The following is an 18800-nucleotide window of genomic DNA, read 5'->3' as shown; positions in this document are numbered from 1 at the left end:
ACATATTTAGGGATGGGATTATAGCACTCCCTTGCCCTCAGGGCAGCTAATCAACAAACATTCAAAGCAGTCCAAATACGAGGCGAATCGTTTGGAAATGTCTATGAAATCCACATATCTGCTAGTTTGCTTGTTCTGCAGTTCTTTCTTCGTTATTGGCCAGAAAGAAAGAAAAGTTCTTATCAAAATGGAGCCATCGAAACAGAGAAGGCCTCGCCATCATTGTGTCGAGTCACACCAGCGGGCGAGAAGCTTCTAGTCACGTAACAAATAAAAAAAAAGAAAATGATGGTTTGGAAAGAAGCCAAGATTGACTTGCTTATTCTTCAGCATGAAGTGCACTCAGATGTGCTTAAATCCCCATTGTGTTACGTAAGAAGGTGCTTTTTTTGTTTTATCGTGCTTCCGTGTTAAAGCCATCGTTCCAAAAAACATTAGTGATGTTCTCTTCCAGGATTAGGGATGATAATAACAATTGAAGCTAATGAACAGGCCCCGGTTTTCATTGCAAATCCTCAATATGATCATCAAACGGCAGAGGCTAAATCATCTGGCAATGTTGCATCGCCCATCTGTCGTGTTCATTTGGATTCATTTCCAAGATAAACTTTTTGGGATGCTGTCCTGAGCAATTTTGACCTTAGCTGAATCATCTCAACGCTTTTACTATCATGGATAAGAAGATTAATCCACATTTAATGTAGTTTACCATTTCGCCTAGGGCTGTAGTCATGCTCACATTTTTGAAGTTCAAGTCGAGTCTGATTCCCAAAGATAATTCTGAGTCCACATGGTCCAGGTATAAGTCCATGTAAGATCATTGGGTGAAGCTTAAACAACTGATGTGATGCTTCTTAGCCTTTTTGCAATGATGTAGTCACAGTGAAATATATTTTAGGCTACCTCCAAGTGCAAATTATATTTGGATTAAAAAAAAAACAAGTTAAGACAGAGTGCTCTATAATCAACATCTGAGTTATTAAACAGTATTGTATTATATGTATTGTATTATTAAACTGTATTGTATATATATTCCACAACATTGATTATTTAAAATGTTTTTTTCCGTCATGTAATTTCTGTCTCTTCCCCCAGAAAATCGTGTTGCTAATGACAATATAAATCCAAATAAATCTTAACAAAATAAAGGCATAAAATGTTTCATGATTATTCAGCAAAAAAGTCACTTCAATTTTCAATTCATTTGTACCGTTTTAAAAAGAAAAACTTTCTGTTCCCATCAGGGCATTAAAAAGTATAAAATTAGATTTGCTGAAAGCAGAAATTCTGTTTAAGTCTCACGTACCCTTTGAAGTTTCACGTACCCTCTTTTAAGAACTAAAGGACCCACAGACCGAAACAGTGAGAGGAAATTGGGTGGGAACTATGCTGTGATTTCATGGAGCCAGAATACATAATTCTAGAAATGATCACAATAGCTACACATATATAACCAAAGGTTATAATGCTTACATTGATATGTGTGCAAGGGTTGCCAGCTGTAATTTGATTCAATTTTACAGTTCGAGTTTCCATTTCCGCACAATGGTTGGTGTGCTTTTTTTTTTTGTACGGATAATACACGGTATACCATTTTTCATGGCTTCTAGGGATGTAACCAAAACTATTGTGAACTAAACATGTGAGCCTGTTAATACGAACGGAATTTTCCATTTTGACACATATCATATTGAATTGTCTTTTATCGGGCAAATAGAGCTTAGAAAGAAATGGCACATTTACAGGTCGTTCAAACCGCATCATAGTCTTTTGGACTTAGTTGTACCATTTGGAATTGGGGTGCCATAGAGTGAAACCCATTTTAATAGTTTCATTTTATTTGAATCCTTTTGCACCAAACATAAATGGTCTTTTGTGCAGAGGTGCACACAACTAATGGTTTCTATTCCCTTCTGTGGCGCCCTCAAGTGGTGGTCCCAGCAGGTGTAGCGGTAGTGAGCGTCTTCGGCCTGATCTTCACCGCTTCGGCCTTTGCGTGGATCTGCTGCCAGCGCAAAAACACCAAAAGCCAGAAGACGCCCCCGTACAAGTTTGTGCACATGCTCAAAGGAGTCGATATCTACCCGGAGAGCCTCAGCGGGAAAAAGAAATTTGCCGCAACCGCCGGCGTGACAGCGAACGACGTCAGTAAAACGGACGTTAATGGGAACTGCCACACCGCCGTCACGCCAATGGCCAGTCCCAAGATGGCGTCGAGTCTCAGCGGCTCCAGACCGGCGCTGCATCTTGACCTGGAGCAACGGGACCTGAACGGCAACTTCCCCACCAAGCCTTTTCACCAACACAAGGTGCGCAGCTCGCCCGACTTGGAGCTGCCCTCTCCGCACGCCGGCTTTACCCAACCCGGCGTGATCGACCGAAGGGATCCACCCTCCCTATCCAGCACCGTCTCCAGCCAAGCCCCGACTCCGGCTGTGGACGAGAAAGAAGCGAGACTTGGTACCCTCCACTTTGCTCTGGAGTACCAACCAGAGAAGAAGGCCTTCATTGTCCACATTAAGGTAAGCGGCACTTTGAAACTACGAAATCCTTGCATTCATCACATCTAAACTGAATCACGCTACGAATACACATTTCCAGTTGGTTCAAAATGCTGTCACTTACATAATTCTACCCTAACTCCAGAATCACCTCCTGAAACTCCCTGTTAATTTTGAAACCCCATATTTATTCCTTGGTGTGCCACAAGGCACAGAACTTGAGCCCTGTATAATTCCACAAATTCCTGATTGATTGATTTAACTCCAGGAAGCACATGGCCTGAGCCCAACCGATGAGCAGTCCTTGACTTCGGACCCCTACATCAAGCTGACCCTACTACCAGAGAAGAAGCACCGAGTGAAAACCCGAGTACTGAGGAAGACTCTGGACCCGACTTTTGATGAAACCTTCAGCTTCTACGGGATCCCGCTGGCCAGAGTCTCAGAATTGGCTCTCCAGTTTGTGGTGCTCAGCTTTGACAGATTCTCCAGGGATGAGATCATCGGCGAGACCCTCGTCCCGCTTTCGGGAATTGACCTGTCTGAAGGCCGTGTGCTGATGAGTCGGGAGATCATCAAGAGAAATATCAGGGTAAGGAAAAGATGGTGAGTGTGATATTCTAGTCACTTCTCTAACTGTATGTTCGCGTTGCCACAGAAGTCATCAGGCCGAGGCGAGCTCCTGCTCTCCTTGTGTTACCAGTCCACCACCAACACTCTGACCGTAGTGGTCCTCAAGGCCCGTCACCTGCCCAAGAATGACAACAACGGACCTTCAGGTGCAGTAGCAAGGATTTTGTACCCTTTGATACTCAATAGGTCAAAATCTGCGTGAGAGTTCACTTTCCATTCATTTCATGCAGTTCAAGGAAAAAATGCACCTTGGGATACATTTGGGACCAAAAACGAACTTATCTTTATTTATTAAGTTATTTTTCGCTTTTCAAAAATAATAACATTTTTGGCTCATCTGAAAATAGATGCGGCCATTGAGCTAAAATGACATGATTATTTTGAGTGGCACGGGGGGTCCAAGCAGACTCCAGGGGTGGCACTATCCCCCGAGTCGTCGGTCTTGGTTCGCCAGTGCTTTGCAAAAAGACAAGTTAATGGCATCCAACCTAAACACATAAGACACCATTGCACACACACATGCACCTTACAAACCCAGCACAGTGCAGGAAAGGTGCTAAATACATCATATTTTGCACTACCTGATATTTTGCACCATCATCCTCTTATGTATACAGTTTCTTCCACTCCATCTACTCCATAACATGCTCAGAATGTAATTCCATTCGTTTATTAGCGGTTCATTATTACTGCCCTTATTGCTCCGTTATTCTGTCTTTGTTTTATTGCCTACTTTATTATTAGCTTGATTATGAAATGTAGTCTGCTCGGCGAAGTAAACCGAATAAGGATTTCATTGTGTGGCGTTACTACGCATATGACAATAAAACTTGAATATTGAAAGCTTAGGATGTCTTCTACTGAGGACACTAGGACTCAGTCGGGCATCTCCATTAGGTCCAAATATATAGATAAAATATAGGGCTGGGTCTCAGGAGGATATTTCATGGTTTTCTTCCGCTCCCTCCATAGATCCGTACGTCAAAGTCAATCTGTATCACGGGAAGAAGCGCGTGTGCAAGAAGAAGACCCACGTCAAGAAATGTGCCCCCAACCCCGTCTTCAATGAGCTCATCACCTTCGACCTGCCTTCCGACGAGGGTCTGAGAGACACCAGCGTGGAGCTCCTGCTGATGGACTCGGACGCGGGCAGCTCCCGCTGCTCCAAACCGGTCCTCGGGCGCCTGCTCATGGGCACGACGGCGGCGGGCACGCCTGGCGAGCACTGGCGGGAGATTTGCGAGCACCCGAGGCGCCAGATCGCCAAATGGCACGCCATGTCCGAGGATTAAGATGCCGGGAATGTGTGATGGAGGTCTCATCTTGTTCAACTGAAGGATGACGGTTTGGCGTCCGGTTAGCCATCGGTTTGTTTTGCTAGATGGGGGTTGTGATGTCATCAATAAATCAACCAATCAGTCAATCTCTCGTAATCTTGGAAGTTACGGTGGTTCCTCGAATTGCGAGTACTCCTCGTTACTAGTCTTTCAAGCTACGAGCCATCACTTGGTAGATATTTTTTGCGTCGCTTTGCGAGACAAAACCTGAATCATATATCCACTATTGCCAAAAGTATCCGCCTTCACTCTAATATCCTTGTTGCCGGGCGGAATTTTCACATCTCCGAAATTTCTACAGCTGTCGTCTATCAAGTTTGTAGAGACGTATGAGACTTATGCAAATGTATCCAACCTAGCAATTTTCACATATTGTCTAAAAAAACATTTCTTTCAATCTTGAGCGGACATAATGACGCACAACCCGTGCAGAATAGAGGAAGGGGCGGAGTTTACCAATTGTAGCATTGACAGTTAAACAGGTTTAGTCAAGAGTCACGCTAATTTTAAAATTTGTAATCATTTAATATTACCTAAATTAACAGATCACGAGGAGACAGAGCAAGAGTGTGGATTTGTGAAAAAATATAAAACTGACCATAATTTGGACATATGAATACTTTTGGCAATATAGTGTATTTTTCAATAAACCCAACATCACCTGGTTACATCATTCCAGTTGTCATGGTAACCGCGTGCTTAAACATCTCTTCATCTATTCCTCTTTAGATTGAGCTTTGCCTTTTGACCAAAAGCTGAAAAAAAATCTGTTGACAAAAAGGCATTTATTTATTAGAATGAACAAATCTGTTGAATTAATTGATCGGCTTTTTTTTTCAACTCTTCTGGGTGGACTTGTGGAATATGTTTTGTAAGTGCTATTTCATATGAAGCCTAAATTAGGTGGCGTGAGCTTGGACTGCTGTGGCGAGAATGTTTGTGCAGATGCGTGTGTGTGCGTTTGTGTGTGCGTGCGCACATTCCAATGTTTGCTGTCTGTGTTTTGTCCCATTTACTGTGAGCACAAAGACAGCTAAAATGAAATGTAAAATGTAAGTACCTTCAAATTAAACAGATTAAGTTATGACAAAATAATTTGCCTGTCTTTTTTCCTCTACTCTTGGTATCATATATATATATATATATATATATATATATATATATATATATATATATATATATATATATATATATATATATATATATATATGTGTGTGCTACAAATGTGTTTTGCTAGTCGAATTTGGGTTCCTCTGTCCAACCTTGCAAAGTTTTTAATGTTCAGGCAACCTAGAACATTTAATAAACAAGAAACAGGAAGAAAGACAACTAGGTCATTTTTGTCGCGAGGAGAGCGCACAGGAACCTGACCTTCTCAGATCACCTCCCGGTCTGGTTACCGATTCTTTCCACGCCTCATTTATTCATTTAGGTTGTCCCTCCGTAAAAAAAGCCATTGCTGCCCAAAGGGTCTGGGGAGGGATCTGGTATCAATGTAAACAATTAGTTTGTGATAGTGCGGGATGCAATTGACGAGTCCATGCAGGAACATCAAGAGCCCTTTGGTTGGGTCGCAGCGCCATTTTCTTTTTTGAAGCTGCTGGAGGTGCGTCATTTTCTCAAACCTTCTTAGTAAACAACAGTAACAGAAACATCCATCAACACTAATCTACCAATACACTTATTGCAAAAAACAAATAGTATGAGATAACCTGTAGACAATTATTCTCACAACTGAGAGCTAATAATTGAGTTGTTGTCAAAATTGATCGTTTTAATGCCTGAACAAGAACAGGTACATTCTTGGTTTTCAAAATAAGAGCAAATTAACTGGAACATGAAACCAATTTTTGGTAAACTGTGCAATTGTGACTCTCTTGTAAAACATTGTATCCATTTATTCAATAACATTTTATATGGATTCACATTTTCAATTGAGTAGAAAATCTCATCTGGACGGAAAATCTAATTCCACTTTCACATACTTGAAGCATTCATCCAGATTTAATCTGCAAACCATTTATCATGTCCGTCTGCACAAAGTTAGCGCATGCTGGGTAGTGAGGGAATGAGTCATCGTGGAAATGCTGTTCACGGCAGCAGGCGGTTTCTATGCCCCCCTCGCACCCACACGCCGTACAACCAACTCCAAATCTTTTAGCAAGGCGACAGCCACCATCCATCTCCACGCCTCGATTTATTGGTGACTCAAGGCCGCACGGTTATCGGGATGTTAGTGCACCGTGGAACGGAATAGAAATGCAATGGTTGGCACTATGGAAGGATTCAGAGCGGTTGCCATGGCAACAGCAGTGAAGGTCACAGGTGCCCATTTCCGACAGGCGAACAAGACAGACATAAACATCCAATTTTGTTGTTGCGAAATCATCATCAGTTAGTTTGTGCGTGTGCGTTGGCACAAACGAGGCCCATACCTCTGGCGCCATGGCAACAGAGCTTTTCAGTGGGAGGGAGTCAAATGAAAGCGAGGATAACAAATGGAGGAAACTCTGGACTCGATTTTGTTTATCGAGCGCGGAGGGGAAGTCTCTATTCTGAGCGAGAAAGCAATCCAAGGTGAAGCCGGAGTGTTGGCAACTTTTTTCAGCCGCGGGCCACTCGCAAAGTTGGGGGTGGGGAGGATGGGCGTCCATCATGTCACTTGCAATTCCTCTTCCTCAACCGTGGCCTTTAAATCTAGCAAGCCTCCATTCATCATCTCTTCTGGTATCGATTAGTTCTCAGTTGGTATGCTGATCCTGAGCCTTGCTGCTCTTAGGGATAACACAAACACACACACGCACACACGCACACACACACACGGGTTTGCCTATCTTAGTAGGGCCATACCTTTAACTCATTTCTTAGCCCATAACACTAGCAATCACAAAACTAAACTAAACTCTAAAACCAAGTCAACCCTCAAAAATAGACCAATCACAATGCGAGCACCAAGACAAGACGTCCCCACAAAGATAATAAAAACTCAAAATATGAGCGCCATGTTGCAAACACACCCCCACACACAGATGTTTGCCTTACTATCTTTGTTGGGCCATCCCATTATGACAGTGTTTCTCAACTATAATTTGCCAGCCCCCCCAGAAAAGAGAACCCCCAGTCGATGCACTGAATATAAATAAGATTATTATTGATGAAAATGTTAAGTATACCTACATATGTATCCTTTTTAACATGAACAACAGAAAAACGCAATATAAATCAACTTTCAACAACTGTTAATTATTTTTATCATGTTTATACAGGTTATAGCTTAGTCTAAAACGGAAAAAAAGAAGCAAGTGCACCAAAATGCCTGAAACTAAAAGAAAATGATGATAATTATTACTTTATTGCAATTACATTCCACATGACAAAAACAAAGCCTTTTTCCTGCGATCATCCGAGCCCCCCCTGGCATCACCTTGTGCCCCCCCCAGGGGGGCCCGCCCCACTATTTGAGAAGCACTGCATTATGATAATGTATTTCCCAGTCCCTAACCCTTCGTGAAAATATGTAGTATCATAGACCGTTATTCATTTTGAAAACCCACTATAAATTTCAGTGAGGTGTAAATAAATGTGTTTATCCAAACAAAAAATATTTTTATAGATAATCCTACGTCTAGTAATCGCTATTTATATGAGATGGGGAGTGCCACCCAGATGGGAGCAATCATGTTTCTTATAGCTACAGAAAGCGAAGAAGAAAAACTTTCGCCAAAGTACGGGTAATTCAAATCGCGTTTTGGATGTCAGTTTGTGTCTTGTGTGCACTGGGATAACTAACCAGTGTTGACATTCGCCCAAGCGTATATTAATCACTGAAACCAATGGCGAATTGTATTTGTATTTGCTAACGCTTTCCCTCACATATGTGCATGTATGGTCTAAGTGACGCTGCAGTGCGTATGCTGCATTCACGGAACACCAGGAAGCGGCATCTCTCTCATCTCTCTCTCTCTCTCTCTCTCTCTCTCTCTCTCTCACACACACACACACACACACACACACGCACGCGCACACACAAACATCAATTAATTAACTATCAATGACGTCTATAGATGTCAAGGATCCATTTGACAGTAATGTAAATCGAAAGCCATTTTAACTGGGCTGGCAGTGAATGTGTTAAAGCTCTGTTCAAGGCTGAGCGCTTACAGTCATCCCATCAACCATGGAGTGTGTCAGCATATTTGAATCCATAAAAAAAATCAATAACGACTCAGTCAAACTTGATTCCATGAACTATACATTCTCATCCAAGCAGAAATAGGCCACTCTGTTGGAAATCACCTTTTGGAGTAGCGCATTTCACACTGTTTTTCTTTTCATTGCCTTTCAAGGCTTGGTGTGACCCGATTGGTCAACCCCAGTTTAATTCCCGCCCTCTCTTCCTTTAGCTAACCAATTAGTCAGCTGTGGAAGGGTTTTTAAATGCGAGGCCATTCGATTTTGTTTCTGCATGGGGTTAGTTCTGTTACTAGTTACAATTTAGCAAGTTAGTGTACATTTATGACTGTGTGTTGGGTGGAGTAAAAATGCTTTGTCAGTCTTACCTTCCAATGTGTACTTGAGTAAACAATGTTGTGGATGTTTGCTTTTTTTTTTCCCAAATCTCATTTGCTTATATTAACATTCCTGCAGCTCTCTGCGACTTTGTGAAATTACTGCCGCGAGACTAGCTTGTTTCCTTTGTCTAATGTTGATGTTTTCACCCCTCAAGTTTCCCGAACATCAAACAAGATGTGTATGTGGTGTCGAATGTTCGTTGCCGTGGAAACCAAGTCAAACGAGCAGAAGCCTTGCCTAGGGTTACATATTACAGCTTTCGAATAAACATTACATGCTAATGGATTTGCAAATGAAGTCAAAAAGATAAACATCGATGCGAATGCCGCCATAAAATGGTGGATGAGTAGCCTAAATAAGCAATAGGTGACGAGCGCGGCCTCATCTTGTTCCTCATCGAGCGGCTTGAACTTTGCTCCTCTCCGGCTCATCCCAACCGCAGTCAATGCGTTACTCGGTCTACCGGTTTATAAGTCATCAGCTCGGCAGTGATGGGAGAGAGAGGAGGAGGAGGAGGGGAGTGCTCGGTGCCTGAAAAAGTTGAGACGCAGAGGAGAGCTCTAACTTTTCAGCAGAGTTCCAGTCATGTGGACGGAGGAGAAAGCAGATGTGCAGAATGCCGGTAAAAAACGGAACGCTGACACCGGTATTGTCCTCAAAAGTCTCGAGGCGATTACTGGGGACATGTTTTACTTGGATAAGTATATGCAAAGTAAGGACATTCATCAACCTTTCTATAATGCAATTGTGAAAAGCAATACTTGTGTCGTTGTGTCTCAGTTACTTAACTTGCTTTTAAAAGTAACTAAGCTACTGATTACTTGCATTAGAAAGTAACTAAACTACAGATTAGCTCCAAAATGTAACGTTTCTTTTTACTGTTACTGTTTTCTTGCTTTTAAAATGAACTAAGTTACTAATTACTTGCACTAAAATGTAATCAAGATACTGATTATTTGCTCCAAAATGTAACTAAACTTCTATACTGATTACTTGCTTTTTTTCCTTGAAACGTTTACATTACTGTTTACTTGCTTTTAAAAGTAACAAAGGTACTGATTACTTGCATCAGAAAGTAACTAAGCTACTCATTAATTGCTCCAAAATGTAACAAAGCTTCTTTACTGATTACTTGCTTTCATTTTTCCTTTTTTTTTGTTATTATTTAATTGTTTTTAAAACCAAGCTATTCATTTAGTTGCTTTTAAACATTTTTTGTCTAATTACTTGCTTTTAAAAATGCTACTGATTACTTGCTTCTTTAATGTAACTAAGTTACTTTACTTGCTGTTAAAAGTATCTAAGTCACTCTGCTGATTATTTGGTTTTTAATTAAACTAATTTACTTTACTGTTTACTTGCTTTTAAAAGTAACTAGGTAAGGTTTCACTACTTTTCATTACTTATTGAAAAGTGAAAATGACATAGAGCTTGAAGGCTCACAGCTCAGTTTATGAATGTCACATGACCAAAAAGTGAGTCATGATTGGTCACGATCATCAACCTTGAACCCAAAGGATGTCTTTTTCCGTAGACAGCAAGTGGGAAAAAAAGGCTAAAAACTAAATTATTTCTCAAATTAATTATGAACAAAATATTAACTTATTACTACTGAAAATCTCTTAAGAACTGTACTATCAAGTTCACATTCTTTTTACAATATATACTAAAAACAGTTATTTGAAGACAATTTAACAGCAAAATATGGCATCATTTAAATGTCTTTATTAATATAAGTATTACATCAATGCAAGATTAGCCGAAAGTTTTCAGGTTAGCGACGAAGCCGCGAGAAAATGATGTTGTTGTTTTCCCAGATAAATGGTTTGTGGTGCAGCTGTCCGTTTGGGCCCTGCGAGGCGTGACGCGTGTGATTCTGGCCAACAACCCGCTGAGCGGCGCCATCATGCTGCTCGCAGTCTACTGGGCCTCCCCGTGGCAAGGCCTGCTGGGAACGTTGGGCCTGCTGACCTCCACGCTCGTCGCGGTCATCTTGGGACAAGACAGGTTGAAGCCACGCCCACTGACACACGCTTTTTGAAAGGATATTTACAGAACCTTGTCACACACTCTAAATACAAGCAGGAAGAATAGTATCAGAACTCAAATCTCCCGCCTTTGGATTATTCGGATTTAAAGCTTGATTTGGAGACCGTTTTGGTCATTATGGATTGTTGTCTGTGTACGCAGTGCAGAAGTTCAAGGAGGACTCCATGGCTTCAATGGAATGTTGGTTTCCTTACTGATGGGTGTCTTCAACAGCGCCGGAGACTGGTACTGGTTGCTCATGCTGCCCGTTTGTTTGGGCTCAGCTACAAGGCAAGAAACGGCCACACTATTTTTAAACGCTAACTGGAAATCTTAAACTTGATTTCAAACTGAGCTGACCGGATTTTCCAAATTAAAAACTGTTTGCTTAAAAATTGCTAGCTAATCTGTTGACTGGAGTTTGTGTTAAGGCAATTGGATTATTATATGATCGCGATGATAACTGTGTGATTGACATGCACAGGGACCAAACAGTTAGCTAAACTATTCAAAATCTCAATCTGAGATCATGAACTTCTGATGATAATATCGCTTGACTGATTTTTCTTTTGCCCTTCAGTGTCTTCTTCTTCAGTGGTCTCTCGCCAGTGTTGGACCGCTGGGATTTGCCAGTTGCGGTCTTTCCTTTCAACATGGTCATTGTCCTCTACTTCCTGTGCACCGGCCCAAATAACCCATACTTCCCGCACCACCTGGCCGTACCACCGAGCTCGGTGCAGCCCAACGTCACAGCGCTCAATGCGGCAGAGGTATCGGATTTTGTTGTCTTGCTCTGATCAACCAATCAGAGGACAAGGAAATGCTAATGAAGTGATTGCCAAGCTGAACTTGTTAGGTGAAATTGTAAATCAGATTTGTGGCATTATGTTACAAATTATGGAAATTCCTTTGATTTTTTTATGATATCATAAAAGAATCAGTAGAAAAAAAAAACACACCGGGGAGCTGAACTTTCCAGCAGATAATTAAAACATGTCAAATTTCAAAATGCAACGATTCTTACATTTCGATGTGGTTGCAGCTGGACGTGCCAGATTTTGTGGACAGAAATAATCATTGTCCAAATTTTGGACCATATAAAACCAAGATAATTACAATTTTTGAGATGCATTTTAAATGGATATATGACATTGATTTTCCTGTAATTTTTTGCAATATTCTATTGAGCGGCGGTCAAACTACGTCAGCAAATGGAAAATTCTTTGCTGACTTGTGTTTCACCTCAAAACAGTAGGTGGCAGTAGAGACCAGTTAATGGCTTTTTCTTAGTGTCATCATCACGTCACGGACTATGACGACAAACTGTATCATTTTAAAAAAATTTCTGGGTGTTAATAAATTTTACTTGCATAGATACTGTTGCCACTGAACAACTGAAGGTAAAAGAAATCATAAATAAATGTAATTAGTTTGCAAAATGTGTGCACAAAGGTTAATGGGGTCCCATTGCTTTTGTAGTTCAAACTTATATGAGCTAGTGCTACAATTGACTGAGGAGCAACACAATAACACATGTATGCTGAATTGTGAGTAGACAAAAAAAAAAACATTGTTCATATCTTAAAATAGTGTCTATTCCTCCAGCTGCCTCATTTCCTTTTTCAGTACCTATTTAGCATTCGTGTCTTGCTTTTTTTCCCCCCAATAGTTCCCTTCTGAGGACTTCAAAGCAGTGAATCTCCATTTTCATATTCCGCCTCCTCCTTCCATCACTTTATCACCACCTTCTGTGTTATCACTCCCTCGTGCACCCGTCTTCCTCTTTGCAGTTTCGAAGCCTTTTTCAGTTTCGTGCTCCCATATGTAAAATAATCGCCCGCTTCCTTCCCTGTCTTTTCCCTCCCTCCCTTTCCTCTTTGCAACGCTCACTTCCATTTCCTGGTTGCCCTCCGCCACCAGAGATGATGGTGATGACGTGGGTCCTATTTATATTTCATGTCTTCATCTTGCACTCTGCTCAAGATGGCTGCTCAACAACGGCGGATCAAATGGGAACGAAGCAAAGTCAGGTTATGGAAGGTGCCATGGAAACTGGGCACTTCCATTGTATATCATTGCACTCCAAATACATTATATTCTCTTTTGCACAGGTGTTGCAGGGTATCCCCCTCGGCGTGGGCCAGATCTTCGCCTGTGGCTCCCTGGGGCCCTCGCTGCTCATCCTGGCCGCACTTTGCCTTTACTCCCCGCTGCAGGCCCTCCATGCTCTGTTGGGCTCGGCAATCGGAACGCTGGCTGGTGAGAGGAACGGGAATGGATATCTGACATCTTCTCTTCGGATTTTCATGAGTTGGATTTTGATCACCCGCGCCACTCACCGACCAGATCTTTCATTTCAAAGCTATACAAACTCAAAAGTCATAAATAATACGATAAAAAGCGGGCACGTTATTTTGTTTCATCAAAAAGAATAAAATGATCAGAATGCTCAAATATTTGCTGGCTGCGGGTTGAGCAACGGAGAGAATGCCAAAGGCCTCTCTCGGGTGCACCTGTGTCAACATGTCCCCTGGGCATTTTGTCTCATGAAGACACGTGTCAGAGGGCAAATGTGGATCTAAGAATCCATCTAAGCGAATTGATTCAGGATTGCCTCTCATATGATGTAGATTGCTCATATAAACAAATGAAACACTTTCAAACACAATTTAAATTCTTTTACATGTCATTCCTAAATCTGCATTCTAAACTAAAAAAAGTAATTGGTCTGAAATTAAAGAGCCAAACTATGACATGCCCTAGAGCACGGGTGTCAAGCTGATTTTTATCGTGGGCCACTTTGTACTTATAGTGTCTTTTAGAGGGCCGGAATAAATCTAAAAATAGTCTAAAAAAAAGCTTCAATTTTAACGTACCCATTTAATTTCTCTAAAATCCAGAAAATTTAGGACTTAAAAATAAAAAAACAAGTGTCTAATAAACGCCGTTTTTGCTGGTTTACATCTTTACCTTGTTTTGAAAACAGAGACCGATAAAAACTGCTCAGAAGATAGATCGGGAACAGAAAATAGTTATTTTTGAAGACAATCTGCAAGTTTAGCTAGAAACTTGAAATCAAATCAGCATTTGGCGGGCCACATAAAATGATGTGGCGGGTCGGTTCTGGCCCCGGGCCTTGAGTTTGACACCTGTGCCCTAGAGGCATTAAAATTCCCATCAAACAAAAAACATCTCTTACAAGGACCCCAAAAATTTACATATTCATCAGATTACAAAATATGGTCACTCATACCAAAAAACTATTATACGCACGAAAATCAATAAAACTACCCGGGGCTAAATGGTCACTCTCAAAAAAATTATTGTGCTAAAAAACATCACACATCCAAAAAACTCAGTTCCTTTCACAAAATAATCTCTAGAATATAAACATTTTCTGCACAAAAGAAAAAAATACATTCCACTTGCGCAGCAAACCAAAAAACTAATGCTTTAAATAAAAAAAATCACTGCTAAAAAATCTCTCTCAAATCAAAACACTTTCTTACACCAAAATAAAATACAAGACAAACCAAATCAAATTCTCACACACTCCAAAAAACTCACACAAAAAGAGCTCTCTCTGATAAAAAAAAAAACACCAGACAAATACCCTAAATCTTTGACACACTAAATCATCTGTAAAACCCATTACAAAAACAATCATACACCCCAAAACAATCATACACATATACTCATATAAAATAATATTTTACACAAAAAATTAAAACACAAGAATCCTCACATGCACTGTAAACATTGAACAAACAGAAGAACCAAGCTTACAAAAAATCTCTTAAAGTCTCTCTCAGACCAAAACAAATCTCCCACCCCCCAAAAAATCACATAGATCAAAGTAAATTCTCGCACGTGCCTAAAAAAAACCCAAAACACCGGAAAATAACTTTCACTCCTTCCAAATTCTCTGTATTCCCCAGATGTGCTAAAATATGTCAGTGATGTGAGAAAGCGTTTCAGTCAAGTACATGAGTGAAAAAAAGAATAGCAATACTCTCGCATGCGTGAGCAATTCAGTAGTGTTTAGTGGAGTTTATGAGTGTGAAAAATATGCAGACACCTGAAATACTCTCACAGCCGACTGAAATAACTTCACAATTACGTTTGTGTTATTTAGCGCAATTTAATTTGCAGTTTAAATGTGCTCGTTCCAGCAGTGGCTTTGGGGGTGTTAAAGGCAATCCTGAATTAATTGAATTTCATTGCATGACTCAAACTGAACAAACGTGGGCGTAAACAATACTAACGCGTGTGAAACAGTGTCATCAAGTGGATTGTTTTAGTACGACAATTGATATACTGTCCCAAACTGCCTGAGTTTTACGTGCAGTTTGTTTTTGCAGGGTTAGCCATGGCGGTGCGCCACGAGTGCCTCTACACGGGTTTGTCCGGCTTTAACGGAGCTCTGGGCTGCATGGCTGTGGGAGGACTTTTCTTCACCTTCAGCTGGAGGACGCACTTGCTGGCCATCGCTTGTGGTAAGACGCAACATCATGCATGCCAAGGGTTTGAATTTTCCAGAGGTGGAAATAGTTCTGAAGGCTTCGCATGTTTTGTGTGCTCCTCAGCTTTCCTCTCTGCTTTTGTCGACATCGCTTTGAGCAATTTGTTGGGAGTTGTAAGTATAAAGCACTGCATTTGAAGTTCATTTTGTGTTAAAGGGGTTCGTACACACATACGGAGTGATTTTAAAATGAAACATGGGAACCCTCCGTTGATAAGGACTCAAACGAACAAGGAAATGATCTAAAAAGCTGCATGTGTTTGTCTTTATGTTCATTTTGAATACTCAAACTAGGATGTGATTTAGGACAATAACACCCAATATATTTCTTTTATGCCCTCACCAAAAACTCGAACACATATGTCTCAGTCATTCCCCCCAAAAAGAACACAGATTATCGTGCCCTAAAACCCATCATACACACACAAAAAAAACAAAAACAAAAACCTCATCCCCAAAAAATGTCACGCTCTATAAAAAAAAAAAAACTCTCAGGCAACAAGAAACTCACACAAACGTCCAATCCAGACAAAAAAAATCATATTCAACGAAAAATCCCACCTCAAAAACTGTAATTTTCTAAAAAAAACCTCTCATTATATGCAGAAAAACTCACACAATAATCAATGATTATAAAAGTCCTATCACATGTCAAAATTTCATACATCTTCCTAAAAAAACCTGTCACACTCACAAACCATACCTCACGCAGCAAAAGAGCCCCACAAAAAACCCTCATGTTCACCAAATAACATCACTGCCAAAAAAACTCATTAATCCAAAAAAAATCACATTAATGAAAACAAGCGCTCACGTCCCAAAAAAAACCCCTCACTCCCACTTTCACAATAAACTCTCACACGTACCATAAACATCCTACCAAAAAAAAACTAATAAAAGACTGTCACTTTCAAATCCACAATAAAACCAAAAAAACTATGCCACACGCCCAAAAAATTCACAAAAAAACTCTCAAGCTGTCACACACACAAAAAATTCATGCTGAGAAAAAGAAAGAAGAAAAAAAAATTCTCATTCTAATTAAAACAAGTTCACACATGCCAAATCCCTTCTCTCCAGTTTTCACATAAAACCGTCATACACACTCTCACAAATTCCAATAAAACCTCTCACTTGCCATTTCCCCCAAATCCTTAACTCACACCGAAAAAAACCCTCCTCCCCTAAAGTAACCTCTACAATCCTCTCACATACCATAAAACTCTTACACACAGCTCAAACAATCCCTCACAAAAACCTCTCACACCAAAAAAAATCTCTCCCACCCCAAAATAACCTCTAAAACCCTCTCACACACTAAACATCCTTCTACCTCTTAATCTATGATGGTTAAAAAATCTCTCATACACTAAAAAACCTCTCACATTCACCTAAAAACATGTCATTTACAGTACACACACTTTCTCGCTGAAAATCCTAAAATTTTTTTACATTGATCAGCGCAAATGCACCCCGCCTTCAATGTTTGAAAAAAAAAAAAAATTCATACTTACGCACCAATTTTTGCATGAGACTGAGAGTTATTTTTGCGTGAAAGCAAACGTGTTGTGTTGTGTAGCTAGGCCTGCCGGCGTGCAGCTGGGCAGCCACGCTGAGCGCCACCTTAATGCTGCTGCTGACGGGCACCCTGTCGGCGGAGCGACTCCCCCTGGCTCGGGTCAAGGCACCCGAGCGGAACCTGCGTTCCCGCGCCCGCTGGGTAGCCGGCAGCACCGTGGAAGGAGGCAGCACCGACGTGTAGATCCGGACATTTGCCATTTCAGGAATCGCACTTTACGCACTCAACACCAGAATCAGGTGACAACTGAAGGCAACTTTTATTATTACTGTGCACAACTGAAGGAATAACTCACTTCCATTCACAAAATTGCAATTTTTTTTTTTTTTAATATATTGCCCAACATTATTCCCTTAACCCATTCAATCCCAAAGGCGAATTTTTACGTTTTTATTCAAGAGTTTTATTGATATCTTTTTCATTTCTGATTTGAAGAGTTTGACTCAAGGAATGTCTAGAAATGATTGGTACTAAATTAAATAAGTACTAAAGTAATCAATTACTTCATATTTAGTACCTAAAGTATGTAGTCGATTACTTTGGGTTTATTGTTATCTTTTTCACTTCTAATTTGAAGAGTCTGGCTCAAGGAGTGTCTAGAAATGATACTAAATGTTACTAAATTAAATAAGTACTAAAGTAATCAATTACTATAATATATTTAGTACCTAAAGTAAGTAATTGATTACTTTGGTACACAAAGTAATCAACGAATTAATTACTGTTAGTACCTAGTAATGGATTATTTTGGTACTTAAATCATCAAGTTTTTAGTTTTGGATTTACCAGCTGTTTATAGAACTTTCTTGAGAAAAACACTTCAAATCTTGAAAAAAAAAAAAAAAAAAAAAAAAGAACGGGCTGGGATTCAATGTCTGGACTCTTAAAAAGAAAAAAAAAACGTAAAAAGGTATTTTGGGGATTGAATGAGTTCATCGTTACACTCATTTTAAATTGCTTCTATGAATATGGTCGTGAGCTTTTGTGCCACAGTGCTTGATATTTTATTTGTTGAATCAACATGCTATCAATTCTCTTCACAAAGATGGCGGTGACTGGGTTACTCATAAGAAACATACAAAAGTGCTTTTCGTCTGTAATCGATTGATTGGTCGAGAGTGAATTGTAAAAAAAACAAAAATGCAACCAAAAAAAGAGTATTCATATAAAATTCTTGCACAAACGTTTTGTCTCTGGACTAAATGAACATTCAGTGTGCGTACTTTCAGTCGAAGGGTGATGTGTGGAGTGAGTGTGCTTGTGCTTCTTCTCACGTGTTTTTGCTCACTTGGTTAAGTTATCGTTAAGCTATTTGACCGGAAATGCAGAACGAACGGCAGCTCATTTGGCCTGTGATGCAATAATATGTTGAAATGGTTGAATATGGTTGAAAGCCTATGTAAACACACATACACATACACTGTATGTCTGAGTGTGGCTGTGCATATATATACATATATATATATATATATATATATATATATATATATATATATGTATATATATATATATATATATATATATATGTATATATATATATATATATATATGTATATGTATATATATGTATATGTATACATACATACATATTCAACTATATGCATATATATTGTATATATGTATATACA

At 40.0% G+C, this 18800-nt stretch overlaps 2 protein-coding genes across 2 annotated transcripts in view; both read left to right on the top strand.

The window, feature by feature from the left end:
* Positions 1 to 5560, top strand: part of syt4 (synaptotagmin IV) — a 6215-nt gene extending 655 nt beyond the window's left edge. The window contains exons 2-5 of the mRNA XM_088431166.1: positions 1930 to 2522; positions 2770 to 3093; positions 3160 to 3280; positions 4107 to 5560. Coding sequence (XP_088287292.1) covers positions 1930 to 2522; positions 2770 to 3093; positions 3160 to 3280; positions 4107 to 4426 — 1358 coding nt within the window. The 3' untranslated portion in view covers positions 4427 to 5560. The remainder of the gene's footprint in view (positions 1 to 1929; positions 2523 to 2769; positions 3094 to 3159; positions 3281 to 4106) is intronic.
* Positions 5561 to 9381: 3821 nt separating this feature from the next.
* Positions 9382 to 18654, top strand: LOC148428815 (urea transporter 1). Its single transcript, XM_088434862.1, has 8 exons — positions 9382 to 9755; positions 10861 to 11050; positions 11234 to 11362; positions 11652 to 11841; positions 13183 to 13330; positions 15433 to 15567; positions 15658 to 15707; positions 17173 to 18654. The coding sequence occupies exons 1-8, from the start codon at positions 9629 to 9631 to the stop codon at positions 17353 to 17355; spliced, it is 1152 nt and encodes a 383-aa protein (XP_088290988.1). The 5' UTR covers positions 9382 to 9628; the 3' UTR covers positions 17356 to 18654.
* The last annotated feature ends 146 nt before the right edge of the window (positions 18655 to 18800 follow it).

The sequence above is a fragment of the Hippichthys cyanospilos genome, chromosome 1 (genome assembly GCF_059441005.1).
Source record: "Hippichthys cyanospilos isolate Australia breed blue-spotted pipefish chromosome 1, RoL_Hcya_1.0, whole genome shotgun sequence".
NCBI lineage: Eukaryota > Metazoa > Chordata > Actinopteri > Syngnathiformes > Syngnathidae > Hippichthys > Hippichthys cyanospilos.
This window is presented reverse-complemented; position numbering and strand designations above follow the sequence as displayed.

Coding starts and splice junctions, on each gene's coding strand:
- LOC148428815 (XM_088434862.1), top strand. CDS start 9,629: ATGTGGACGGAGGAGAAAGCAGATGTGCAGAATGCCGGTAAAAAACGG. Junction 9,756..10,860: donor CTTGGATAAGTATATGCAAA/GTAAGGACATTC, acceptor TTGTTTTCCCAG/ATAAATGGTTTGTGGTGCAG. Junction 11,842..13,182: donor CAGCGCTCAATGCGGCAGAG/GTATCGGATTTT, acceptor TCTTTTGCACAG/GTGTTGCAGGGTATCCCCCT.